The sequence below is a fragment of the Bubalus bubalis genome, chromosome 4 (genome assembly GCF_019923935.1).
Source record: "Bubalus bubalis isolate 160015118507 breed Murrah chromosome 4, NDDB_SH_1, whole genome shotgun sequence".
Lineage (NCBI taxonomy): Eukaryota > Metazoa > Chordata > Mammalia > Artiodactyla > Bovidae > Bubalus > Bubalus bubalis.
In genome coordinates this window covers 45808963-45832149 of record NC_059160.1, presented here as the reverse complement: position 1 = coordinate 45832149, position 23187 = coordinate 45808963, and the positions used below count along the sequence as shown (strand labels likewise).

General features: G+C 49.0%; 2 protein-coding genes across 15 annotated transcripts in view; both read left to right on the top strand.

The window, feature by feature from the left end:
• LOC123333224 (apolipoprotein L2-like) overlaps nt 1-23187 on the top strand; it is a 59958-nt gene that overhangs the window by 33648 nt on the left and 3123 nt on the right. For 5 of the 14 annotated variants that reach the window (XM_045165360.1, XM_045165359.1, XM_045165364.1 and 2 more), the window contains one exon: nt 21989-22109. In XM_045165360.1, coding sequence (XP_045021295.1) covers nt 21989-22109 — 121 coding nt within the window. Of the gene's footprint in view, nt 1-12817; nt 12906-14899; nt 15086-16685; nt 20177-21988; nt 22110-23187 lie in introns of those variants that run through there. The other 9 variants (XM_045165371.1, XM_045165366.1, XM_045165367.1 and 6 more) reach the window with 8 other exon arrangements.
• On the top strand, nt 1974-3522 carry LOC123465674 (apolipoprotein L3-like). The gene has a single exon (XM_045165373.1). It carries the CDS (start codon nt 2186-2188, stop codon nt 2825-2827), a length of 642 nt encoding a protein of 213 aa, XP_045021308.1. The 5' UTR covers nt 1974-2185; the 3' UTR covers nt 2828-3522.

Below are 23187 nucleotides of genomic sequence, written 5' to 3'. Positions count from 1 at the left end.
TCACTACCCAAACATGAAAGCATTCATTTACAGGGCACTGCCCATCTATTCTGGAAGGGGCAACTAACAAATCACACTTGCTCTCTCTTCTCTTTGTATATGTGTGTTCAGTTGCTCAGTCATGTCCAACTCTTTGCAACCGCATGGACTGCAGCCTGCCAGCCTCCTCTATCCGTGGGATTCTCCAAACAAGAATATTGGAGTGGCTTGCCATGCCCTCCTTCAAGGGATCTTCCTGACTCAGGGATCAAACCTGCCTCTCTTACATCTCCCGCATTGGCGGGCAGGTTCTTTACTACTAGAACTCCCTGGGAATCCCACCTATGCCCTCAATTTACCTGGGAATCCCACGTAGGACCTCATTTCACCTAACCTCCTTACAAGCCCTATCTTCAGAAAGGTCACCAGGGGGTTAACTCTTCAACACAAATTGGGGGTGGAGGAGGGACAGTCCATCCATAACTCTAGGTGACCTCACCAAGAGCACCCCAGGTGACTGCTGCTCAGAAAGATGAGTTTTAACTATTTTATACTCAATAACATTTATTTCCCACCACTAATTCTTCTAATCTTATTCCCTTTTCTTTCATCTACATATTGAGATCTTTTTGAGGAGGTCATTGAATGTCTCTGGGACATACTGAGCAGAGAGGAACTGCTACTCCTGTTGAATGAATTCCTGGAGAGAATTAAGGCTGAGGCCAGTTTGTCCAGGTAACCAGCACAGGTCCACCAGGAAGGTCACCCACGTCCCCCAGCACCAGGCTAGCTTCCTCCTGGAGTAACGCCTCCTCCAGGCAGGACCCTACTGTTGGGGCCAGAGGTGTTCCTTCTCAAGATCCCATCAGGAATGTTTCCTCCATGTCATTTGCTGACAGTGAATGATCGTGGGTTGAGAAGAGATGAAACCTGCAAGGAAGGCGCAGGTTATGTGACCTTGGACAAGTTACTGGACTACTCTCTGCTTTAGTTTCTTCATCTTTTCATTTTTACTGTGAGGACACTGAGATCATGCATGTAAAGTGCTTCCCATAATGACTGACACAGAGTAAGTACTCAATTAATAGTAGCATTTAAAAGTTCCCACCAGCCACAGGATAGAGACTGGGCAGGTTTCACATACAAAGCTTCCATTGTCCTCAGGACACATTACTGAAGTGGATTCGCTGTGTGATAAGATGCATGGAGTACTGCTCATCAGGGACACTCACCTTGCTTAAAAGCCAAATTACCCTGATCTGTCATCTCCAGCCCCTCCTGGAAGTCAGACTCATGCCCCAGTGTCCAGCTCTACCAGATGGCAGAACTGATACCATGGGACCCAGAGACCTTGGGTCACTCATCACCTTATCAGACTGACCAGTGACCAAAGGCCCAGGCAGGCAAGGGCACTCCTATCAGCCAGAATTCTAGGGGCTTAGGGACCACTTCCCAGTAGCCAAGGGCAAAGGGCAAGGAGACTTCTCACTACACACTGAGGCCTTTGAATGAAGGTTTTCTCCTCCAGTCCTACATGTCTTTGTTTATCTGTGGAGTTCCCACTCCAAAAACTCTTTCAAAGTGGTGGTGTTGACCCACCTGTGAGACGTCTTTACCACATACCTTTTCTTTGGCTGAGCCATAGGGCCTATGGGATCCTCATTCCCCAACCAGGGATTGAGTCAAGGCCAGCAGTGGGAGTGCAGAGTTGAAACCTCCGGACCACCTGGGAATTCTCTCAAATACCTCTCTTAAGTTGCCAGTATCCTAAGGTGACCTCGTTTACTTATCTAAGTTTAGCTATTTAAAAATGGAGTATCTATAAAGTGTGAAACGTGTTTAAGGTTGAAAGAGAAAATTTTACGTTTATAAAATTCTTTTCTAATGATTTATAGTAACATATCTGTATTTATGCAGAATAGATATTATGGAGCCAATTTTACAGACAAGCAAACTGCCTTTCTAATCCCTTGACCTTCATCATTACAGGGAAGACGCAGATGAAATACACAAATATCTGAACGAATTGAAATGAGTCTTGGTTGAGGAAGACCAAGAAAGACTCCCCAAAGAGCAGCTGGACAGGAGGAGGTTTCTGAATAAGTTTCCTCGGGTGAAACAGCAGCTGGAGGAGTTCATAGGCAAGTTCCATGAGCTCGCAGACAAGGCTGAGAAGGTCCATAAGGGATGCACCATCTCCAACGTGATGGCCCACAGCACCGGTGCTGTGTCCGGTATTCTGACCATCGTTGGCCTGGCTCTGGCACCCGTGACAATGGGGGCCAGTGTGGTGCCCTTGGCCACTGGGATAGGGCTGGGAGCAGCAGCTGGTGTGACCAGTGTGTCCACCAGTATCATCGAACGTGTGAAGAGGTCATCAGCAGAAACCGAAGCCAGTCGCATGATGTCAACTCTCATCAAGAGATGGAAGGTTCTCCTAGAGGTACTCAAGAGCATCCCCACAACAGAGAAAGTCACAAAAGCTGTACAGTGCATTGAAATGCACATCCATGCCATGGAGACAGGCAGTGCCAACCCTGGCTCTGCGGCCAATGCAAGCATCTACATGAGCCCTGGGAGAATCTCAGGCCCAGCCATCCAGCATATAGAGGCAGGTTTCAAAGCCACAGCTTTAACAATTAGCAAAAGAGCCCAGATTGCAGGTTTGGCCACTGCAGGGCTGTTCCTTCTGGTGGATGTGGGCTTCCTGGTGAAGGCGTCAATGCACTTGCACGATGGTGCAAAGACAGAAGCAGCCGAAAGCCTGAGGCAGTGGGCATGGGAGCTGGAGAGGAAGTTGGAGGAGCTCACCCAGATCTATGAGAGTCTGCAGGAGGACCTGATTTAACCACCCCCAGAGCAGTGCGGGGTCCAGGGACATGTGAGGGGCTAAAGTGCAGAGGTACCTTGTTCGAAGGAAAGAGAGGGAGAGCACATTAATGAAGCTGGGTGTTAGGTTTTCGGCATTTCTGTGGTTGAGCAAAGCAAGGAAGGGATGGATGTAGGTGAAAGATGAGGGATAGAAGGAAGGGGCCTGGAGGCCGGATTAAGAGAGGAGGGGGAACCAGAGAATGAGAGGCAGGGAGAAACCACTTTTTTTCATACTAAGAACGTTTTATTTTGTATTGGAGTATAGCCGATTAACAATGTTGTGATAGTTTCAGGGGAATACCAAAGGGACTCAGCCATTCATATACACGTACCCATTCTCCCCAAAACTCCCCTCCCATCAGAAACCACTTACTTTGGACTAAAGATGACACTGGAAGCAGAATAAAGGGAGAGGCAGGGGAACTAGCAATGAGAGGCCAGGTATACGAACGGGTTGGAAATGGGAGAACGTCAGTTAGGATTGTTGGGATCCAGAAGTAGCAGGGGCTCCTCTATAGCCGTCCACAGGCTGTGATGTCCCAGCAAGAAGAGTCTTCCCCTGGTGTTGGTCTATAGACCTCTCCTCCAACATCAACTCACCTTTGGCTCTAGCTGATTTGTCTTACTTCAGCTCAGTTCAGTTCAGTTGGTCAGTCGTGTCTGACTCTTTGCGACCCCATGGATTGCAGCACGCCAAGCCTCCTTGTCCAGCACCAACTCCTGGAGTTCACTCAGACTCATGTCCATTGAGTCAGTAATGCCATCCAGCTATCTCATCCTCTGTCACCCCCTTCTTTTCCTGCCCCCAATCCCTCCCAGCATCAGAGTCTTTTCCAATGAGTCAACTCTTTGCATGAGTTGTCCAAAGTACTGGAGTTTCAGCTTTAGCATCATTCCTTCCAAAGAAATCCCAGGGCTGATCTCCTTCAGAAAGGACTGGTTGGATCTCCTTGCAGTCCAAGGGACTCTCAAGAGTCTTCTCCAACACCACACTTCAAAAACATCAAATCTTCAGTGCTCAGCTTTCTTCACAGTCCAAGTCTCACATCCATATATGACCACTGGAAAAACCATAGCTTTGACTGGATGGACCTTTGCTGGCAAAGTAATGTCTCTGCTTTTCAATATGCTATCTAGGTTGGTCATAACTTTCCTTCCAAGGAGTAAGTGTCTTTTAATTTCATGGCTGCAGTCATCATCTGCAGTGATTTTGGAGCCCCAAAATATAAAGTCTGACACTGTTTGCCCATTTATTTCCCATGAAATGATGGGACCAGATGTCATGATCTTCATTTTCTGAATGTTGAGCTTTAAGCCAACTTTTTCACTCTACTCTTTCACTTTCATCAATAGGCTTTTTAGTTCCTCTTCACTTTCTGCCATAAGGGTGGTGTCATCTGCATATCTGAGGTTTTTGATATTTCTCGCAGCCATCTTGACTCCGGCTAGTGCCTCTTCCAGTCCAGCGTTTCTCATGATGTACTCTGCATATAAGTTAAATAAGCAGGGTGACAATATACAGCCTTGACGTACTCCTTTTCCTATTTCGAACCAGTCTGTTGTTCCATGTCCAGTTCTAACTGTTGCTTCCTGACCTGCATATAGGTTTCTCAAGAGGCAGATCAGGTGGTCTGGTATTCCCATCTCTTTCAGAATTCTCCACAGTTTCTTGTGATCCACACAGTCAAAGGCTTTGGCATAGTCAATAAAGCAGAAATAGATGTTTTTCTGGAACTCTCTTGCTTTTTCCATGATGCAGTGGATGTTGGCAATTTGATCTCTGGTTCCTCTGCCTTTTCTAAAACCAGCTTGATCATGTGGAAGTTCACGGTTCACATATTGCTGAAGCCTAGCTTGGAGAATTTTGAGCATTAGTTTACCAGCATGTGAGATGAGTGCAATTGTGCGGGTGGTTTGAGCATTCTTTGGCATTGCCTTTCTTTGGGATTGGAATGAAAACTGACCTTTTCCAGTCCTGTGACCACTGCTGAGTTTTCCAAATGTGCTGGCACATTGAGTGCAGCACTTTCACAGCATCATCTTTCAGGATTTGAAATAGCTCAACTGGAATTCCATCACCTCCACTTGCTTTGTTCGTAGAGATGATTTTTAAGGCCCACTTGACTTCACATTCCAGGATGTCTGGCTCTAGGTGAGTGATCACACCATTGTGATTATCTTCGTCATGAAGATCTTTTTTGTATAGTTCTTCTGTGCATTCCTGCCTCCTCTTCTTAATATCTTCTTCTTCTGTTAGTTTCATACCATCTGTCCTTTATCAGCCCATCTTCGCATGAAATGTTCCCTTGGTATCTCTAATTTTCTTGAAGAGATCTCTAGTCTTTCCCATTCTGTTGTTTTCCTGTATTTCTTTGCATTGATCGCTGAGGAAGGCTTTCTTATCTCTTCTTGCTATTCTTTGGAACTCTGCATTCAGATGCTTATATCTTTCCTTTTCTCCTTTGCTTTTCACTTCTCTTCTTTTCACAGCTCTTTGTAAGGCCTCCTCAGACAGACATTTTGGTTTTTTGCATTTCTTTTCCATGGGATGGTCTTTTCATGAACCTCCGACCATAGTTCATCAGGCACTCTATCAGATCTTGTCCCTTAAATCTATTTTTCACTTCCACTGTATAATCATAAGGGATTTGACTTAGGTCATATTTGAATGGTTTGGTGGTTTTCCCTACTTTCTTCAATTTCAGTCTGAATTTGGCAATAAGGAGTTCATGATCTGAGCCACAGTCAGCCCCTGGTCTTGTTTTTGTTGACTGTATAGAGCTTCTCCATGTTTGGCTGCAAAGAATATAATCAATCTGATTTCGGTGTTGACCATCTGGTGATGTCCATGTGTAGAGTCTTCTCTTGTGTTGTTGGAAGAGGGTGTTTGCTATGACCAGTGCATTTTCTTGGCAGAACTCTATTAGTCTTTGTCCTGCTTCATTCCATATTCCAAGGCCAGATTTGACTGTTACTTCAGGTGTTTCTTGACTTCCTACTTTTGCATTCCAGTCCCCTATGATGAAAAGGACATCTTTTTTGGGTGTTAGTTCTAAAAGGTCTTGTAGGTCTTCATAAAACTGTTCCACTTCACCTTCTTCAGCATTACTGGTTGGAGCATAGACTAGGATTACCCTGATATTGAATGGTTTACCTTGGAAATGAACAGAGATCATTCTGTCGTTCTTGAGATTGCATCCAAGTACTGCATTTTGGACTCTTTTGTTGACCATGATGGCTACTCCATTTCTTCTAAGGGATTACTGCTTGCAGCTGTATATATACTGGTCATCTGTGTCTTACTAGGGCAGTGACTTCTTTTGTTTGTTTGTTTTATTGAAGGATAATTGATTCACAACATTCTGTTAATTTCAGATATACAGCAAAGTGATTCAGTTATACAGATATCGATTTATTTATCTGGGTTTCCCAGGTGGTAAAGAATATGTCTGCTAAGCAAGAGACACAGGTTTGATTCCTGGGTATAGAAGATTTCCTGGAGGAGGAAATGATACCCCACTCCAATATTCTTGTCTGGGAAATCCCATAGACAGTGGAGCCTGGCGTGTTACAGTCCACGGTGTTGCAGAGTCAGACATGACAGAGCATCTGAGTATGTATATGTCTATATTCTTTTTGTTCATTTCCATTACAGTTTATTACAAAGTATTGAATACTGTTCCTATGCTAGTACAGTAGGCAGGCCAATTTACATTCCCACCAACAGTGTAGGAGGGTTCCCTTTTCTCCACAGCCTCCGAGCATTGTAGATGTAGGTGATGGCCCTGTGATCGCTGTAGGGGAGATAACTTATTGTAGTTTGATTGCATTTCTCTAATAACTAGTGACGTTGAGTGTGTTTTCACGTACCCGCTGGCCATCTGGACGTCTGCATGAAGAATGGTCTGTGTAGACCTTCAGGCAGTGGCTTCTTGACGACAGTGGTGGTGAGGCTGTGGCAGCAGCGGTGTGACAGCACAGTGGATGGAACACCTGACACGCTGCCAGGAGCTCTTTGGGGCCAGAGTGCACCGAGACACCAGTGACGTTTCATGAAAATCCAAATGCGGAGGAGGAACAGAGGTTGATTAAAAGAAAGAAAGAAAGAAGGATGAAACAAGGAGGTAGAAACAGGTCAAGGAACTTTCGGTGTGTCAGGAGATGAAACAGCCTGGGGCCAACAGACATGACTCTCTGACCCTCAGTTTCTTCTTCAGCTGGGGGTGAGGCTGGATACGATATTTCAGGTGGTTCTGGTTCTCTCCACCTTGTGTTCCTTAGACTCTGGTTCAATAAATACGAGCTGATTCACTGAGGCTTCCTTGCATTGACTGAGGGGCTCAGCTGGGCTCCAGATGCCTGACCTCCTTCCCCGGGAGCCTCTCTCCAGGGTCTCAGGGAGCATGTGCTCCATGGCTCCTCCTGTCTGCCTGCTGGGCTCCCATCCAATCATTTCCCTAAGATCCTGGAGTCCTGCAGGCTTCGTGGGATGCCCGGGGGAGCCCATATCATCTGACTTGGGCTGAGCACTGGGATGCTCCTCGTCCAGCCCCAGGGACCAGAATGGACACCCAAGGGTGATTGAGAGCGGAGGGCTTGTGTGCAGGTGTGAGAGAGGGTCAGCCGTAAACAGAGGGGAGAGAGAGACAGCACACACCTCACCCAGGCTGCCTTCACGTTTCACCAGGACTCCTGCAGGAGCTTCCAGAACTGCCTTCCTGTGTTTACCTTAGGGCACTGCCCTGCCCCACTCATCTATTCCCCGCACAGGCTAGAATGACCCATAAGAATATCGACCTTAACACAACTGCTTTCACCTCCTCCACGGCTACCTGTGACTCTGAGCACAGATGCTGAAGCCTAATTGCAGACCAAAGCAGTGTGCTGGAGCTGGGGTCCCCTGAGGGCAGAGCTGGAGGCCAGGCTCACTCGATCTCCAGGAGCAGGACTGAGGGGCTGGGGGATGGAGCAGGCATGGAGGGAAAGTCCATCCAAGGCCATGTTCTGACTTGGTCACCCATCTGGGATTGCACCTGCCTGGACCTTCTGAGGAGCCTTCATGGGGTGCCTCAGGCTCCTCCTCTCCCAGAAGTAGAGGGGAGCATCCTGGTGTGGCTCTTGCCCCCATGGGCCTGCTCCACAGGGCACTGACTCTCTGAGTTTCCTTGTCGGAGCATGTGAGCACCTAACTGGCTCCCACACCTGGAGCCCAAGGCAGGGGCCAGAGACACGGGACCTGGAAATGATCCCAGGACGTCTCCTAAGTCCCTCCCAACATGCTGCAGGGCCCTCTCCCCACTTTTGTCCAAACCTCCCTCCGAAGACTTTCCTCAGTGCCTCTGACTCCCTCTCAGCCCGTGTTTCCCTGAGGCTTCAATCAGCCCTTCCATTCCTTCCTGAAGATGTCAGCAGTCACGGCCAGCATCTTTCTGATCCCCAATCATGAGTTTTATTCCTCTTTAATTCTTTGTAAGTTCCTGGGGAATTCAAATCCTGCCCAGACTTCTCTTGGGCAGGGTTCTAGGCACTGGATACAGAACCATTCAGTTTCCATCCCCCGTCCCTCTGAACCCTTAGAGCTGGACCCCATTCAGCTCCATGTGCAGATGATGCAATTCCACAGTTACCCCAGTGTCAGCTGAGATCCCTGTGGTTCTGAATACAGAAACTGAGTTGGCTAAGTGAGCCCAGAAGAGCATGCGGTGGACAGATGCAGGCCAGGTCAGAGAATGGAAAGAAGCCCCCAAACCTGCACAGTTCAGGAAGGACAGAAAGTAGGGCAGGTCCCCCTGCAGGAGCTCACAGTCTGTCCCCAGAGGCCCCTTCCAGCAGGGAGCTTAGGTCCAAGGCCCTGGAATCTCAGTGTCAGGTTCCCAGGAGACAGAGGAGCTTGGGTCTGAGGACTATATTCTTGGACCAATAGGTCAGGCTGAAGAATAATGAAGATGAATGGTTAACAGGGACCTGAACCCTGGGGGGAGAGTCTCAGGAAGAGAGACTCCAGATTGAGTGCTCCCTGGATGCACACGTGCCCTCTTCTCAGACCAATGGATATGACTCTCCTCACCCTGTTCTGGGTCCAACATCCCACACACAACAGTAAGTGCACCGGCCACTTCCCCAGCTGGAGACAAACACGAATCACCTCCCCCTGCTGCGTGTTGCAGGGATGTCAGGGGTGAAGGGCCCCAGCATGATGCCAGTGCTTGTCCTGCTCTGTGGGCTCCTTTCCCAGTACTCCGCATGTATGTTATACATGTGCAGCAACAGGGACGTGCAGTAGACCCCAGGACCTCCAGGAGCACTGCTCCCTGAAACCAATCTTCACTGGGATCCCACTTCCAGTCCCTCTTTCCTGCGGGGAAATTCTCCCCTGTGGAGCCTGGGCTGGGCCACCGCTGTGTCAGCACTGTCACCTGGGTCCCTATCAAGACCTCACTGTCCCTCTGAGAGCACGTGATTGTCACCCCAACGGAGAACAGGAGGGAGCTGGGCCCAGGGTCCAGGAGTGTGGCCACAGCCCCCACCTGGGAAGGGCCATCCTGGGTGGGGCCTCCGGGTGCCTGGAGCCTCTTCCCTGGATCCATGTTGAGCTGATTGGTCAGGAGGATGCAGGGTGTCCTGTTTCAGGAGGAAGTGAAGCAAGCATGTGGTGTTTCTGTAACACAGCTCATCCTGGGCCCAGGATGGTGGACCCACCTCCTTGGAGCCCAAGCCACAGAGCTGTCTGTTGCCACTTGCTGTGCTTCCCAATGTCGGGAGAGATGGGCACAGGTCTGTCCTGCCACCCAGGACCTGAGTCCCTTCTGGCAGGGCCTGTTTTGGAGGCTTCTAGCTCCTCACTTGGCCCTGAGTTTGCTGGTTTTAAGCTGCTGCTCCTAGTTCTCACAAATGCCTTGAAGTTCACAGAGCTGCCCTCATACCAAGCGGCACACAGCCTCCAGCTGCCTTGTTCCCGGGGCTTAGACTGAAGAGAACAGGGGTGTCTTGAATCTGCAGAGGTCCATACTTAGAATCCACCGGTTATCCTCAGGAAGTTGTGCTGCTGACAGAGAATATCTAACAACTGGTTACGCTCAGATGCCTGTGGAGCTGGCCTGGACCCAGCCTCTGCCACAAGGACAGTTGGTGAGGAGCACCTTGCACTGTCCCAGTGAGGCTCTCAAGCCACCTGTGATGTTGCCCGTCACCCTGCACAGGCCCCACACTGCTCAGCCACCCCTGCTTAGCTCTTGTGCTTCTGAAGGACGTTGAAGCCAGTCTTGACTTTACAGTACGTTTTTCGAAAGAAACTTTTGGGACTTCCCTGGTGGTCCAGTGGTAAAGAAGCTGCGTGCCAATGCAGGGGACACGGGTTTGATCCCTGGTCCGCGAAGATCCGACATGCTGGGAGCAACTAAACCTGTGCACCGCAACCACTGAGCCCACTCCCTAGAGTCCGTGCTCTGCAAAAAGAGAAGCCACTGCAATGAGAAGCCCGATATTCGACGAAGAGTAGCGCACTCGCTGCAACTAGAGAAAGCAGCCCCTGTCCCCACAGCAGTGAAGACCCAGGGCAGTCAAATAAACAAACAAGGACATTGTTTCCCTAGTTACCTAAGGTAATGCCTCCTGAGCCCCACTATCTACTGCCACCTTTGTTAGAAATGCATGTGGGCACAGACTCCAGGGGTAGGTCCCTACAGGGCTGAGGTTCTGTATTTCTACCTGTCCCGTGCTATCCCCCACCTGCCCCCTCCTGCATCCTCTCAGCCCCACTCTCCCTGAACCAGGAGGAGACTGCCCACAGAGCAGCAGGGCCAACCCAGGCTCCAGGCCCCTTCCCTGGCCTTGGCCTTGACCTTGCTCCAGGGCTCTATGGTGGATGGGGTGCCCCATGGTTAGCAGCAGGCTCTCCTACTCTGGATCGAAGCCCTGGAGCTCGAGAGCAACCTATACCGCATGGGCCAGAGCAAAGTCTTCTTCCGGGCTGGCGTGCTGGCCCACTTGGAGAAGGAGTGGGACCTGAAGATCACGGATGTCATCATCGGCTTCCAGGCCTGCAGCTGGGGCTACCTGGCCAGGAGGTGAGTTCCGGGACACCCAACCCACCCAGCCTGATCCTGACTTGGGGTCCCTAGCTATCCTGTGGTGGAGGGCACTTAGGAAGTGGGGCCTGGGCACCCTCATGCTGGCAGTTTTCCCCCGGGGAGGTCCCCAAGGCTTTCCCTGCCCCTGATTTTCTGCCTGAGGTTTAAAGTAAGCAGGCGGGAGGGATGACTGTGCTGGATTTTCCCTCCAGGAAAGCTCCTGCCTCCCACTGTTCCTCCCTGTGTCCCTTCTGTAGTGGTGACGCCCAGAGCCGGCTGTCCTCAGAGGACCCAAAGCTCTGGAAAGGAGGCATCCTTGAGTCCCGGCAGCTCCAGTAAGCTCAGGAGTGGAATTGTGTAGGTCAGTGGGCAAGGCCGCGGCCCGTTTTCCACTTGACTCCTCTATGTCTGGGGTCTGTGGCGTCTGTTCTGGCCTGAGCTCTGAGCACTGGGACAGAATGTCAAATGGATGTTTGCAGGATGTGAGCTACTGACACTCTCCCACCAAACACAAGTCCCTGAGTTCCTGGAAGAGCACCCCCACCTCTCCCCTCCTCTTAGCTCCCTTACCTGCAAAATGCAACAGATACATAAAAGTTGGCTTTAAGAACAAACTATGGTTGGCTATCCTTGTGGAATAATCTCCTGTCCCTCCCTCAAACCTGGAGGGAGGTGACCATAATGGCCCAGGGACATTTCCTGGGGTGAAGCAGCCCTGAGGGAAGGGCAGGCGGGCCTTCATGGGGCGTCCAGGTGCACTGCAGTCACTTCTACTTGAGGCAAACCGAGAAGTTCACCAGCAGTCCAGCTTCAGGACTCGCAGACTGTGGGAACTTGACCTCCATTTCTTCATCTGTGAAACGGAGACAGCACTCCTAGAGCTGATGTGAGATTCAACAGGAAAGGCATGGATGGTGCGAGCACAGCGCCTGCCACATGCTCAGCCCCCATCCACAGAGGCTCTTTGTTCAGGAACCAAGCAGGAGAGAGGGCCAGCTCTCCGTTGCAGACTTCTCTGAGTTGCCAGGACACTGGTTTTCTGATAAAAGTCTTCCATTTGGAGAGAAAAAAATCTGTGGTCAGGTGGAGATAAGCCGAGGTAGCAAAGGGCAGCGTGCTCTCAGCCCTTCCCACGAACTTCTGCATCCACCTTATGGCAGTGACCACCAAGGCTGGGCCTCCTCCTGTGGGCCCCCGGGACTAAAGGCGCGAGTTTCGTCCCTGCCAGCAGGGCTATGTCCAGAGGGATCTGATCATAATGGGTGGAGGCAGGGTTTAGAGTGGCTGAGGCATGACCTGTGGCCCCTCTTCAAGGTACGATGGGTGCAGAGCAGGAAACAGTGGGCTCTGCAGGCGAGGTCATGGAGAGCTTCTCAGAGGAGGTGATGCCAGATTCGGGCTTTGCAGAAAGATTTCTCCCAGTTGGGTGCAGCAGGTGTCCCTGGCAGAAGAACCTGTGTGAGCAAATCCTGGGAGCCACATGAGCGTGGCCCTCCACAGCAGAGTGTGACCAGTACGCGCTGAGCAACTGGTGTGTTCTGGACAGTACCACGTGCTGGTGGCACAAAGGTGAACGAGGCAGGCCGGCTGGTGAGTGTGGGGTTGGCGGGTGAGAAGATGGAAATATGGACAAGTGATTTGCCAAGGGACTCACACTGTGTCTGTGGCAGGTCTTCCTTCAAGGAGCCCGAGGCAGGGTGGACTGTGTCAAGAAGGGCATGGAATGTCAGGACTGGACTTATTTGACTAGGGTGTCAGCAGGAGGGTGGGAATAGCCCAGGGTGGGGTTGGTGGGAGGGATGTTTGCTTGACTTGAGTCACTCAGAAATAAGGGTTTTGCCTTTCACTTTTGCTTCCCAGAGTATATCTAGGCCCAGAGGGTGTATGTGGTCATTGCAGAGACGCACAGCTAGTGGCTGCATCTGCACAGATGTGAACAACTGGATCTGTTCACACTTGGATAGAGGAAGGTTCCTGAGTAAGCAGGTGAGTAAGACCCCACCCATCCCATCTTCCCACCCTCAGGATGACTGTCTGAGATAAGGATGACTGTCACTAACTGACAGAAGAAGGAATGGAAGCTCAGAGGGTGAGGTCAGCAGGTTAAGCAGGGGCAGAGCCTGGATGTGGAGGCTGGTGTGTCTGAGGGCTTCCTCCCAGCTGAGGGACCCTAAACAGAGCAGAGGGAGGGCCACACCTGCTCAGGTGGGCTCAGCTCAGGATGTGGACTCCTGACACATGAGCAGCGACCCCAGAAGGAAGGAGTATGTTCCGGGTACTCAGCCATTTAGGAAATTAAAGGAAGCAGATGGGGTGGAGGAGGACAAGGAGTCAGAGCCTCTCCTCCTATGACCTGGCCACCTTGAGGCTGTCCCAAGGGTGCTAGGCCTAGGGCTGATGGAGGAAAGGGGATTTTTTTCAGATACAAGGTATCAAGGTTTGTTGAAAAACCCTGCCTCAGAGTGCCAGGCTCAATGCCGGGCCCTTAGGGACACTTGGCCTGGAGACAGACCAGACGCCAAGCTGAGAGTCGAAGAGCATTAGCTTCCAGTGTTTGCCAGGCCCTCTGCTCTGTGGGTGATGGGTGGTCCTGTGTGGGGAAGGTGGCCCTGCTAGAAGAAGTAAGAAGGGCTCACTGCACTAGGTTCACATACATCCCGGTGTTGCAATATTAAGATAAAAAGCCGAACTCTACAGACATCAGTATAATAGCCTTTTCTAAATCCAACTTGAACATCTGAGAGTTCATGGTTCACATACTGTTGAAGCCTGGCTTGGAGAATTTTGAACATCGTTTTGCTAGCATGTGAGATGAGTGCAATTGTGCGGTACTTTGAGCATTCTTTGGCATTGCCATTCTTTCTGACTGGAATGAAAACTGACCTTTTCCAGGCCTGTGGCCACTGCTCAGTTTCTTTCAGTCCCTTCAGTTTTTTCTCTCTGGTGTACGTTGGATCCTTTTGAAAGATTGATTGATTAGGATCTTTAGTTTCCTCTCCACCTCGTTCTCTTCCTCTTTCCCCCTTCTCCCCTCCCTCCCTTTCTAATTTTAACAGGGAAACTGGGGTTGTGCTGTGTCATCGAGAAGCTGCTTGTTTCATGTCCCCATAAGGGGTCCCACCCCTCATATTTTGGCCAGGCTGTGCCCAGGAGGGCGGAGCGTGCCCAGAGGCCCTGGACAGGAGGAGCAGCAGAGAAGAGACAGGGCCCCTGATGATGCGGGAAGGATTCTCAGACCTGGAGAAACTGAGCAAAAAGGGACCATGACCAGGAAAGTGCGGCCTTCAAGAGGAGCTGGAGAGCAACTGGGGGAAGGTGGCAGAGGGAGGCTTGGAGCTGGGCCTCCAGGGACAAGTAACCCGTCACGCGGTGAGGCCAGTGGGGAAGCACATGTCGTGGGGAGGGGCAGCCTGTGCCAAGTGAGGTGTCAGTCTCGAGCAGCAGGCCCTGTGGAGACAGAGAGCGTGAGGAAGACAGGAGCTGGGGCAGTCGGGAGGGTCCGGGTGCTCAGCCAGGGACTTTCTTAGGGCCCCTTTCCCTTCCCAGGGAGGGTGACTGCCAGCACAGGAGGGAGATGGTTGGGGAGAATCTGTCTGCCCACGAGGAGGGAAGGGATGCATGACTGGCCATGCAGCTGGGCAGGGACAGGCTTCTCCAGGGTCCTCCCCTCTCCCACCAACAGCCTTTCCAGAAAGGGGCCAATCAGAGGCTAACAGAGGAGGAAGCCCTGGATAGGAATCCAGCAGTGGAAGCATTATCAGCATCCACATGCATCTGAGGCCCCAGACAAGGGTCAGGAAGAGGCCAAAAATGGGAGGCAAGACGGAAGGATGAGTCCAGTGTTCAACGCATTTACAATTGTTAGTCATCATCCAGGAGTCAGCCTTTCTGCCTGAGCCCTCCTCTTCTTTCTACTTGACTCTGTTCTCATGTTTCATGATTTCAATAGGCTGACCTGGCTTCTGAGGCCCTGCTGCTTTTGGGCAGAGGAGGAGGCAGGGGACCAGTCAGCTCTCCTCTTCCATCTACTTGAAGGAGAGACTGCCTTTGTGAATTCTCTTCCATCCACATGACGGTGCCTCCAGCCTTTGACACAAGGCACACTCCCTAAAAACAAGCTGATGGTTACTCTTCCTGAGGGAGAGCTGTGAACATCGCAGAGGAAGGTACAGAAAGAAAGATTCTAGGCTTGGAGCTTAGGTGAGGGTATTTAGGGGAAGCTCTAAGGAAATGGAGCTGCTCTAGATTGGGAGCTGCAGAGAATGGGAGGCAGCACTACCAACGGGCTCTCAGTACCTCATCTATGGAGAGGGGAGAGTAGAGCGAGGCTGAAGGTGTGATTGGTAAGAAGGAGCAGTCCTGCTTTTCAGCCAGGGGAGGGGGCGTAGTGTTGGGGGGCGGGGCGCAGTGACGGGTGTTTGCTATCTCCTTTGCTCCTGCTCTCAGGGTGACCCTGTGTGAGGCTGGAGTTCTGTGAGAGCCTTTACATCCAACGGGAGAAGAGCAGCACCCTGTTGTGACACCAGGCCAGCCTCTGGATGTCAGGGGTTCTTTCTTTCTCAATCCTTTATAAACATTCGTGTAAACAAACAAAGGAAAATACCTATAGACTTCAAGACTCCTCTTATTATTAAATTCAATTACAACAAAATACTTCCCATTACATTTGCTCTTCTTTGCACCATAGAAACAAAAGAAAGATACCAGCTCAGTTGTGTCCAACTCTTTGCAGCCTCATGGACTGTAGCCCTCCCAGCTCCTCTGTCCATGGGATTTCCCAGGCAAGAATACTGGAGTGGGCAAGCATTTCTTTCTCCAGGGGATCCTCCCTGCCCAGGCATCGATCCCATTTCTCTTTGGTCTTGCGTCTCTGCATAACCACTAGCATTCTTTTTAACCTTTATCTCTCTCTTTTTGGCCACATTTTTCTAAAGTCCTCTCTTTTGAATATTATTATGAACTCATGGCCTTTCACAAACTCAGCCTGTCTCATTGAAACATTCATAGCAATCATCTTTTATTGTTATTAGTATATGTGGGTGCCCCCTAATGACCACTTCTCTGATCATCTTCAAGAGCATCCTTGTCTTTGCAGGAGCCCAGATGCCAGTCTCTGGAATTCACCTCCCCTGCAAGGGGTCTTCCTTCCTTTGAGTGGATGGAAGTCCATGGGTGTACATGTGGGTGGGCAAGATGCTGCCAGACAATATTTCTTTAAGGTCACAGTTCACTCTCATTATTCTGGTTTAACCCTGGTTTCATGCCTTTAAGGTCACAGTTCACTCTCATTATTCTGGTTTAACCCTGTTTTCATGCCTACTTTTCTAGAGAACTACGTTTCATCAACATGACATGTCTCCTAACTGACAGTTGTCACAGCAGGAGGCACACATTTCTTGTTGGCATTTAATTCAGCTTCTTCCATCATCTTTAAGGTGGTGGCACTAGAAACCACCCCATTCTTTGGTTACTGACAGCTATAAAGTGACTGCTGCTGTCTTAGAGTAAAACAATCCAGTCCTAAAAGTGCATATGGATAGAACCGATCAATTTGTACAGAGGGTTCTGCTCATTCCTTCCCAAGGAAAAGCTTCTTGAGATAGTTAATCAGTGTCTTTCAATGATATTACTACATTGGGAGCTGCAATAGTGTGAGAATGTGTGCCCAGGAGACAGGAACCTGGACTTGGAGTCTGGCTCTAGCACTAGCTGTGTGCTTTGAGTACATTGCTTCACCTCTCTGAGCTTCAGTTTCCTTTCTTATAGGATCATTGTGAGGACTAAAAGGAAGTGAATTCATACCAAGCAGTTGGGAAGGTTCCTGGTGCAAAGTGAGAAGTCATCAACCACAATAGCTAATAAGTGTTAAGTATTGCATTTTGGTTTTTCTTGACTTAAGTTTGATAGTATTTATTTACTTCTTATTAGGAAAAATAAGGGTTTCATTTATTTTTATACTTTCTATTATAGCTTTCCCCTTCTTCGCCTTTTATCATTATTCCACTAATTGTATATCCTCTGTTACAAAGCTTTGTACTTGTAAGCACTTTATTTACATCTTTGTTTCTTATGCTCTCGACTGGACCTACTATTTCTTGATTCCCAGCTTTGTAAACTGAGATATTAATCCTCCTCCTCCCTTCAGTACTTTGGCTCCCAAGTTCTAGAAGTGTATTTTGATTTTTATATTAACAAGTACATTTACTTCACATATTTAAATACTCTGTTTCATTTTAAAAGATAAAGGTTATTTTAGTCAGATAAAGGTTATTTTATAATGACTATAAATGAAATAAAACTAAGATTTTTGAATCACTAATAAACCTGTGAGTTAATACACCTGTGAGTTATAATACACCTGTGAGTTATATCATATTATATATATTAATATTACTTCAGTTTTAAAACTGTCTCCAAAGGACTTGGATATAGATATATTTACTTAAGATTTTTTTTAAATCAAACAAAAGAGTTTACAATTTTTGGTGATATTTTAATACACTTCTTAAGAGCTAACTTGTACCATATAGCTGTACATGCTTCTCAGCACTTCACTTCAGTTCAGTCACTCAGTCATGTCTGACTCTTTCCGACCCCATGAATTGCAGCACGACACGACTCCCTGTCCATCACCAACTCCCAGAGCCTACCCAAACTCATGTCCTTTGAGTCGGTGATGCCATCCAACCATCTCATCCTCTGTTGTCCCCTTCTCCTCCTGAGCTTTAGTTTTTCCCGATGTTTCTAACTGGCTTCATTTTCACCACTTTCACTGTTTATCTTCAGCATTTCCTCCATTTCTTTCCAACTGTGCCTCATGTGATACCAAGTTCCTGTCCCCAGAGACTCTGGACTTCTTATCCCATTCTGGACTGGTTTCTCTCTAGGTCTGCTTCGCACCCAGCTGGGATCCTTGGATTCCCTTCCCACGGGGTTGATGTTCCTGACTCCTGGATCCCACGTCTATCTCTCTTGTGGGTATCCTTTACCTTCCTCCATAATTAAACAAACATGTCATCTATTTTTTTTTTCCTGCATCTCATTTTCAGGTAACTTTCTAAAAGTCTGGTGAAGGGTGAAGGCTGCTGTGAATATGGATGGGACGTGGAGGAGGTGGGCTTGTTCCCTGCTCTCCCCTCGGCCTCCCTCTCATCTTGCTCCCTCTGGGGCTCTGCCCAGCAGACCATTCTTCTCTCCTGTCAACACGCTCCCTGCTTCTCTCCCTCTACTGCACTCCTCTTTACTCAGCTATCACTTCTCCATCCAGTGAGTCTTCAGACATTTGTTGAAGACTCTGGTCTCCTGTTGCTCCCATGCTTGTTTTTATTAGCAGCAGAGGGAGGAGAAGCAGGCTATGGGTTCTTGAGCTCATGAGTGGGGTGGAACCAGTGTACCAAGGGCAAGCCTTCTGACCTTAGGTAAGTCAGCTAACATCTATATGTCAGCTTCCTTATTTGTAAATGAGGATACAGTGGTACACATATCAAAAGCTAATGGAAGGACATACGAGGTGCCATTGGTAAAGTTTCAGAGCCGATACCAATGCAGAGCAACGATCACAAACACCAGTTGCTCTTATCAGTGAAAGTGAAAGTTGCTCAGTCATGTCCGACTCTTGGTGATCCCTTGGATTACACAGTCCATGGAATTCTCCAGGCCAGAATACTGGAGTGGGTAGCCGTTCCCTTCTCCAGGGGATCTTCCCAACCCAGGGATAGAACCCACGTCTCCTGAATGGCAGGTGGATTCTTTACCAACTGAGCCACAAGGGAAGCCCAAGTGAAGCTGTTTCCACTCGATTCTGAACCGGGGACCTTTTGCGTGTTAGGTGAACGTGATAACCACTACACCACAGAAACCAGGCACTCTTATCAGTAGATGGTATTATACCTATATATACCTTTACCATCATTTCAGTCAAGTCTCAGGAGGAGTAGTTGATAGAAGCTCTTTTGCTTTCTTAAAAAGAGTAGCTAAATATCATCAACACTTGCTTTCCTTCCTCATCTCCCATGGCAAGGTAATCACATGCAGAACCAAAATAAATGATTTAATTATAAAGATCTGAATTTTTTAAAATAAAGACCACTGAGAATGGGTATATCTGAAAGGATGGACACCCTCATATATTATAAGTGCGAACATAAATTGCTACAGTTTCTTTGCATGGCATGGTGGCTCCAGGTATGGAAATTTTTTAGGTGTTGATGCCATCTGATCTTAATTCTACTTCTAGATATAGCTTAAGGATACAGTCTCAGATGTAGGTGAAGTTTTACACAAGGAGAATATTCTTTGCACTATTATTTACATAAAGGATTAGAAACTCCATCAAGTCCAATATTCAGGAGGGGAAAGCAAGGAGGACAGAACAGCTGCAGGGGTCTCAGTCACTCAGAGCAGGGATACAGGAATTGGGGCAGGGCTGGTGGGACTCCAGGCCCTTGTGGGGAAAAGGGCTCTTGCAGAAGCAAGGAAGACCTGGGCTATGGGAGCCGTATCACCAGGAACTTTATCAAGGAGAGACTTGATAGGGAGCAGGACATCATTTTGGAAGGAAGAGTCATTTACCAATGAACATATATCCACAAATAAATCTTTTTGTATATATAGGGAGTAGAGCATAGTCATCACACACATGTGATTTGCATCAGAAGACTCAGGGTCTAGTCCAGACTCTGGTACCAGCGTGACAATTTGGACTCAGCTAAGTCTGAGTGAGTTTCAGGAGCCTGCAGGTCAAGGACACTAGATCAATGTTGTCATTAATATTAGTTATTATCAATTCAAAAACACAGGTGTCGCCACCTCACCTCATTTCCAGAGTATCACCTCCTATCTGTTCTTCTAGTCTCTGGCTTTACTGTTCCTATAACTTCACAGATGGCTGTCTCCTGTCTCATTACCTTCTCCTTGTGCCCCAACAGGAGAGCAGGACTCTGACTTGGCTTGGAAGGAGCTGTAGGAGGTGAATGACTTTTCTTAACTAACAACCAGCAGAGCCCAGGAGACAGAGAACCGCAGTGGGCTAAGTTCCTGGAGGCACTGGTGGCCGTCCCGGGGGAACCCACTAGAGAACTTGTCCCTCTCTGCTCCCTGTAGCCTCTGCTCCCTTACAGTGGAGCTCACAGTGTGTTTTCTCTTCCCAAGGGTGAGGTTACACCTCCTTCCAGCCTGATGCTGACAAGGAGCTGAAGGGAGATCTCTGAGAGCCCCTGCTGCCACCATGAGCTCAGGAAACTTCGGACACTGCTCAGGTAGTCAGCTCTCTCTTCTCTGGAAGGTTCCTACTTGTGACCCAGAATTGAAGGTGGTATTTCCTTCAATGGTTATTGAAGGCTGAGTTAAACTACAAAGGAATCAAGAACCATGAAGAGGATGGATAGGCATCCTTGAGCTTCCGAGAGAGACCAGGAGATTCCCCTCACCTTGGGGTCTGCCCACAACCTCCTTCCCAGCCCTCTTCTCAGGGAGCCATGACCAAGGTGCTGACTTCCTGCCTCTCCCCCCACCAAGCAAGTGACTCAGGACAGAGGCCGGCAGAGCACATGCGGAGCTTGGACCACAGATGGCAGTCCCCAAGGCCAGGCAGGCCTAGGAGAGGAGGTCCTCCAGCATCACTGGACTTCTCCTGCTCTCTCCCTTGGCCCAAGCCTCCTCCTGCTCCCAGACACTTGGGCATCACTACAGAAGCTGTTTCCTCCAGCTCTTCCCAGCCAACAGCCCAGCATCTCTGCGAGGGTCAGTGGACCCTGCTCTGAACCCCAGTCTGGCCTTTGCCACCTCCCACCTGGAGGGGAGGAGTGATGAGGATCACATCTGGCTCCACCCCTCCTCCACCTGGTGGATCCCCTCCCCTGCCCATCCTAGAGTCTGTGGTCAGAAGCAGGAGTCCTCTCACATGGTAGTTTTACTCAATGGCATGTGGTCCTAAAGTCTTTTTAAAAATTAGGTAACATGAGTTTCTAATGTTTTCTAAGTTTCATGTGTACAATATTATATTTCTACTTCTATATATGCTACTGCATGCTCACCACCAATAATGAGTTGCAAAGAATCCCCATTGTGTGCTACAGAGTAGAATGAACAAAACACAGGAGTTTTAAATATAAGGAGGATTCAAAGTCATGTCCAAAAGTGTCTGACACTTGACTTTGGATTCAACCTCAGAGCTTTCACCTCTGTGGCCTTGGGCTGTCCATTGTCCTGTCTGAGTTTCACTTGCCTCTTCTGTGAGATAAGGATAATGCCTCTTTGTGTGGATTTACCAAGAAGTACACTTGATATCAAGTCCCAGCACACACACACATATATAGCCTGGCCACCAATATCGTACCTACAATTCCATAATCTCCAGATCTCTGAAATCACTCAGGGATTTTGATAACTCATTGAGGAGTAGTCTTACCCTGTAGTGATCTGAGGCTCTTTGTAGTCATTACATTCTTTATCCCATTTAACGTGAGTATTCAATTGTCTCACTGCCCAAACATCAAAGCATTCATTTATAGGGCGCTGCCCATCTATTCTGGAAGGGGTAACTAACAAATCACACTTGGTGTTTCTTCTTGTGTGTGTGTGTTCAGTTGCTCAGTCGTTAAACTCTTTGCAACCGCATGGACTGCAGCCTGCCAGCATCCTCTATCCATGGGATTCTCCAAACAAGAATATTGGAGTGGCTTGCCATGCCCTCCTTCAAGGGATCTTCCTGACTCAGGGATCAAACCCGCCTCTCTTACATCTCCCGCATTGGCGGGCAATTCTTTACCACTAGAACTCCCTGGCAATCCCACCTATGGCCTCAATTTACCTGGGAATCCCCCATAGGACCTCATTTCACCTAACCTACTTACAAGCCCTATCTTCAGAAAGGTCACCAGGGGTTAACTCTTCAACACAAATTGGGGGAGGGGGGAGGGGAGACAGTCCATCCATAACCCTAGGTGACCTCACCAAGAGCACCCCAGGTGACTGCTACTCAGCAAGATGAATTTTAACTATTTTATACTCAATAACATTTATGTCCCACCACTAATTTTTCTTATCTTATTCCCTTTTCTTTCATCCAGATATTGAGATCTTTTTTGAGGATGTTGTTGAATGTCTCTGGGACACACTAAGCAGAGAGAAGCTGCTACTCCTGCTGAATGAATTCCTGGAGAGAATTAAGGCTGAGGCCAGTTTGTCCAGGTAACCTGCACAGGTGCACCAAGAAGGTCACCCACGTCCCCCAGCACCAGGCTAGCTTCCTCCTGGCAGGAACGCCTCCTCCAGGCAGCACCCTATTGTTGGAGTCAGGGATGTTCCTTCTCAAGATCCCATCAGGAATGTTTCCTCCATGTCATTTGCTGACCCTGCACTGAATGATCGTGGGTTGAGAAGAGACGAAACCTGCAAGGAAGGGGCAGGTTATGTGACCCTGGACAAGTTACTGAACTACTCTCTGCTTTAGTTTCTCCATCTTTTCATTTTTACTGTGAGGACACTGAGATCTTGCATGTAAAGTGCTTCCCATAATGACTGACACAGAGTGCATACTCAATCATTAGTAACATTTTAAAAACTTGTTGGGAAGAGACAGGGTCAAGGGTCTTCTTTCTGGTGAGGAGAACCAAGCAGAATTTCCTTTGGGACAAGTGGGGAAACCCTGACACCACCATTTGTGTCCTGGGCTTCTGCCTACAGTCTTTCTATTCCCCATGTTAGGAGCTGTACCAGCCCTGCAGGCTCCTGCTGGCCCATAAGGGAGAGAGGCTAGAGAGGAACTGGAGGAGCTGGTGGGATCCTGGATCTAGTTGTGCCCAACTCCTGGGCCTGTGGGCTTAAGACTTTGAATCTCAGATCTGTCCTGTGTCCAATGGGAATAGCAATTCGGTCTGATGGATTATGGTGATGGCCTCAGAGTGAACTGCAGGGTCAGAGGTGGGGAACCAAGTATACTCATCTCGTCTAAAGGACCAGAGAGGCCTGCACCAGGGTCAGACCCAGGGCTCAGGGTGGAGCAGCAGGTCCAGGTTGGAGGACTAGTAGGCAGGCTTGGGTAGCAGGACCAGGACTAGAGCGAAGAGAGTGGGCCCTAGGACACAGAACTGAAGGGACTGTGACCCCAGCAGAGGTCCCCTGAGTGGGAGAAGGGGACATTTCTTCCCTCCCTGGTGGGATCCCCTCACGCTGGACTATGGGGCCCTGGGTGACTGTGTCTGCACACCCTGCCTGGGACCTGGCTTCTCACTCCATTGGGGACCCTCTTCTAAGCTACGTGGAGTAC

Bases quoted from the DNA above. Each gene is read 5' to 3' on its own strand.
- LOC123465674 (XM_045165373.1), top strand. From the start codon at position 2,186: ATGGCCCACAGCACCGGTGCTGTGTCCGGTATTCTGACCATCGTTGGC.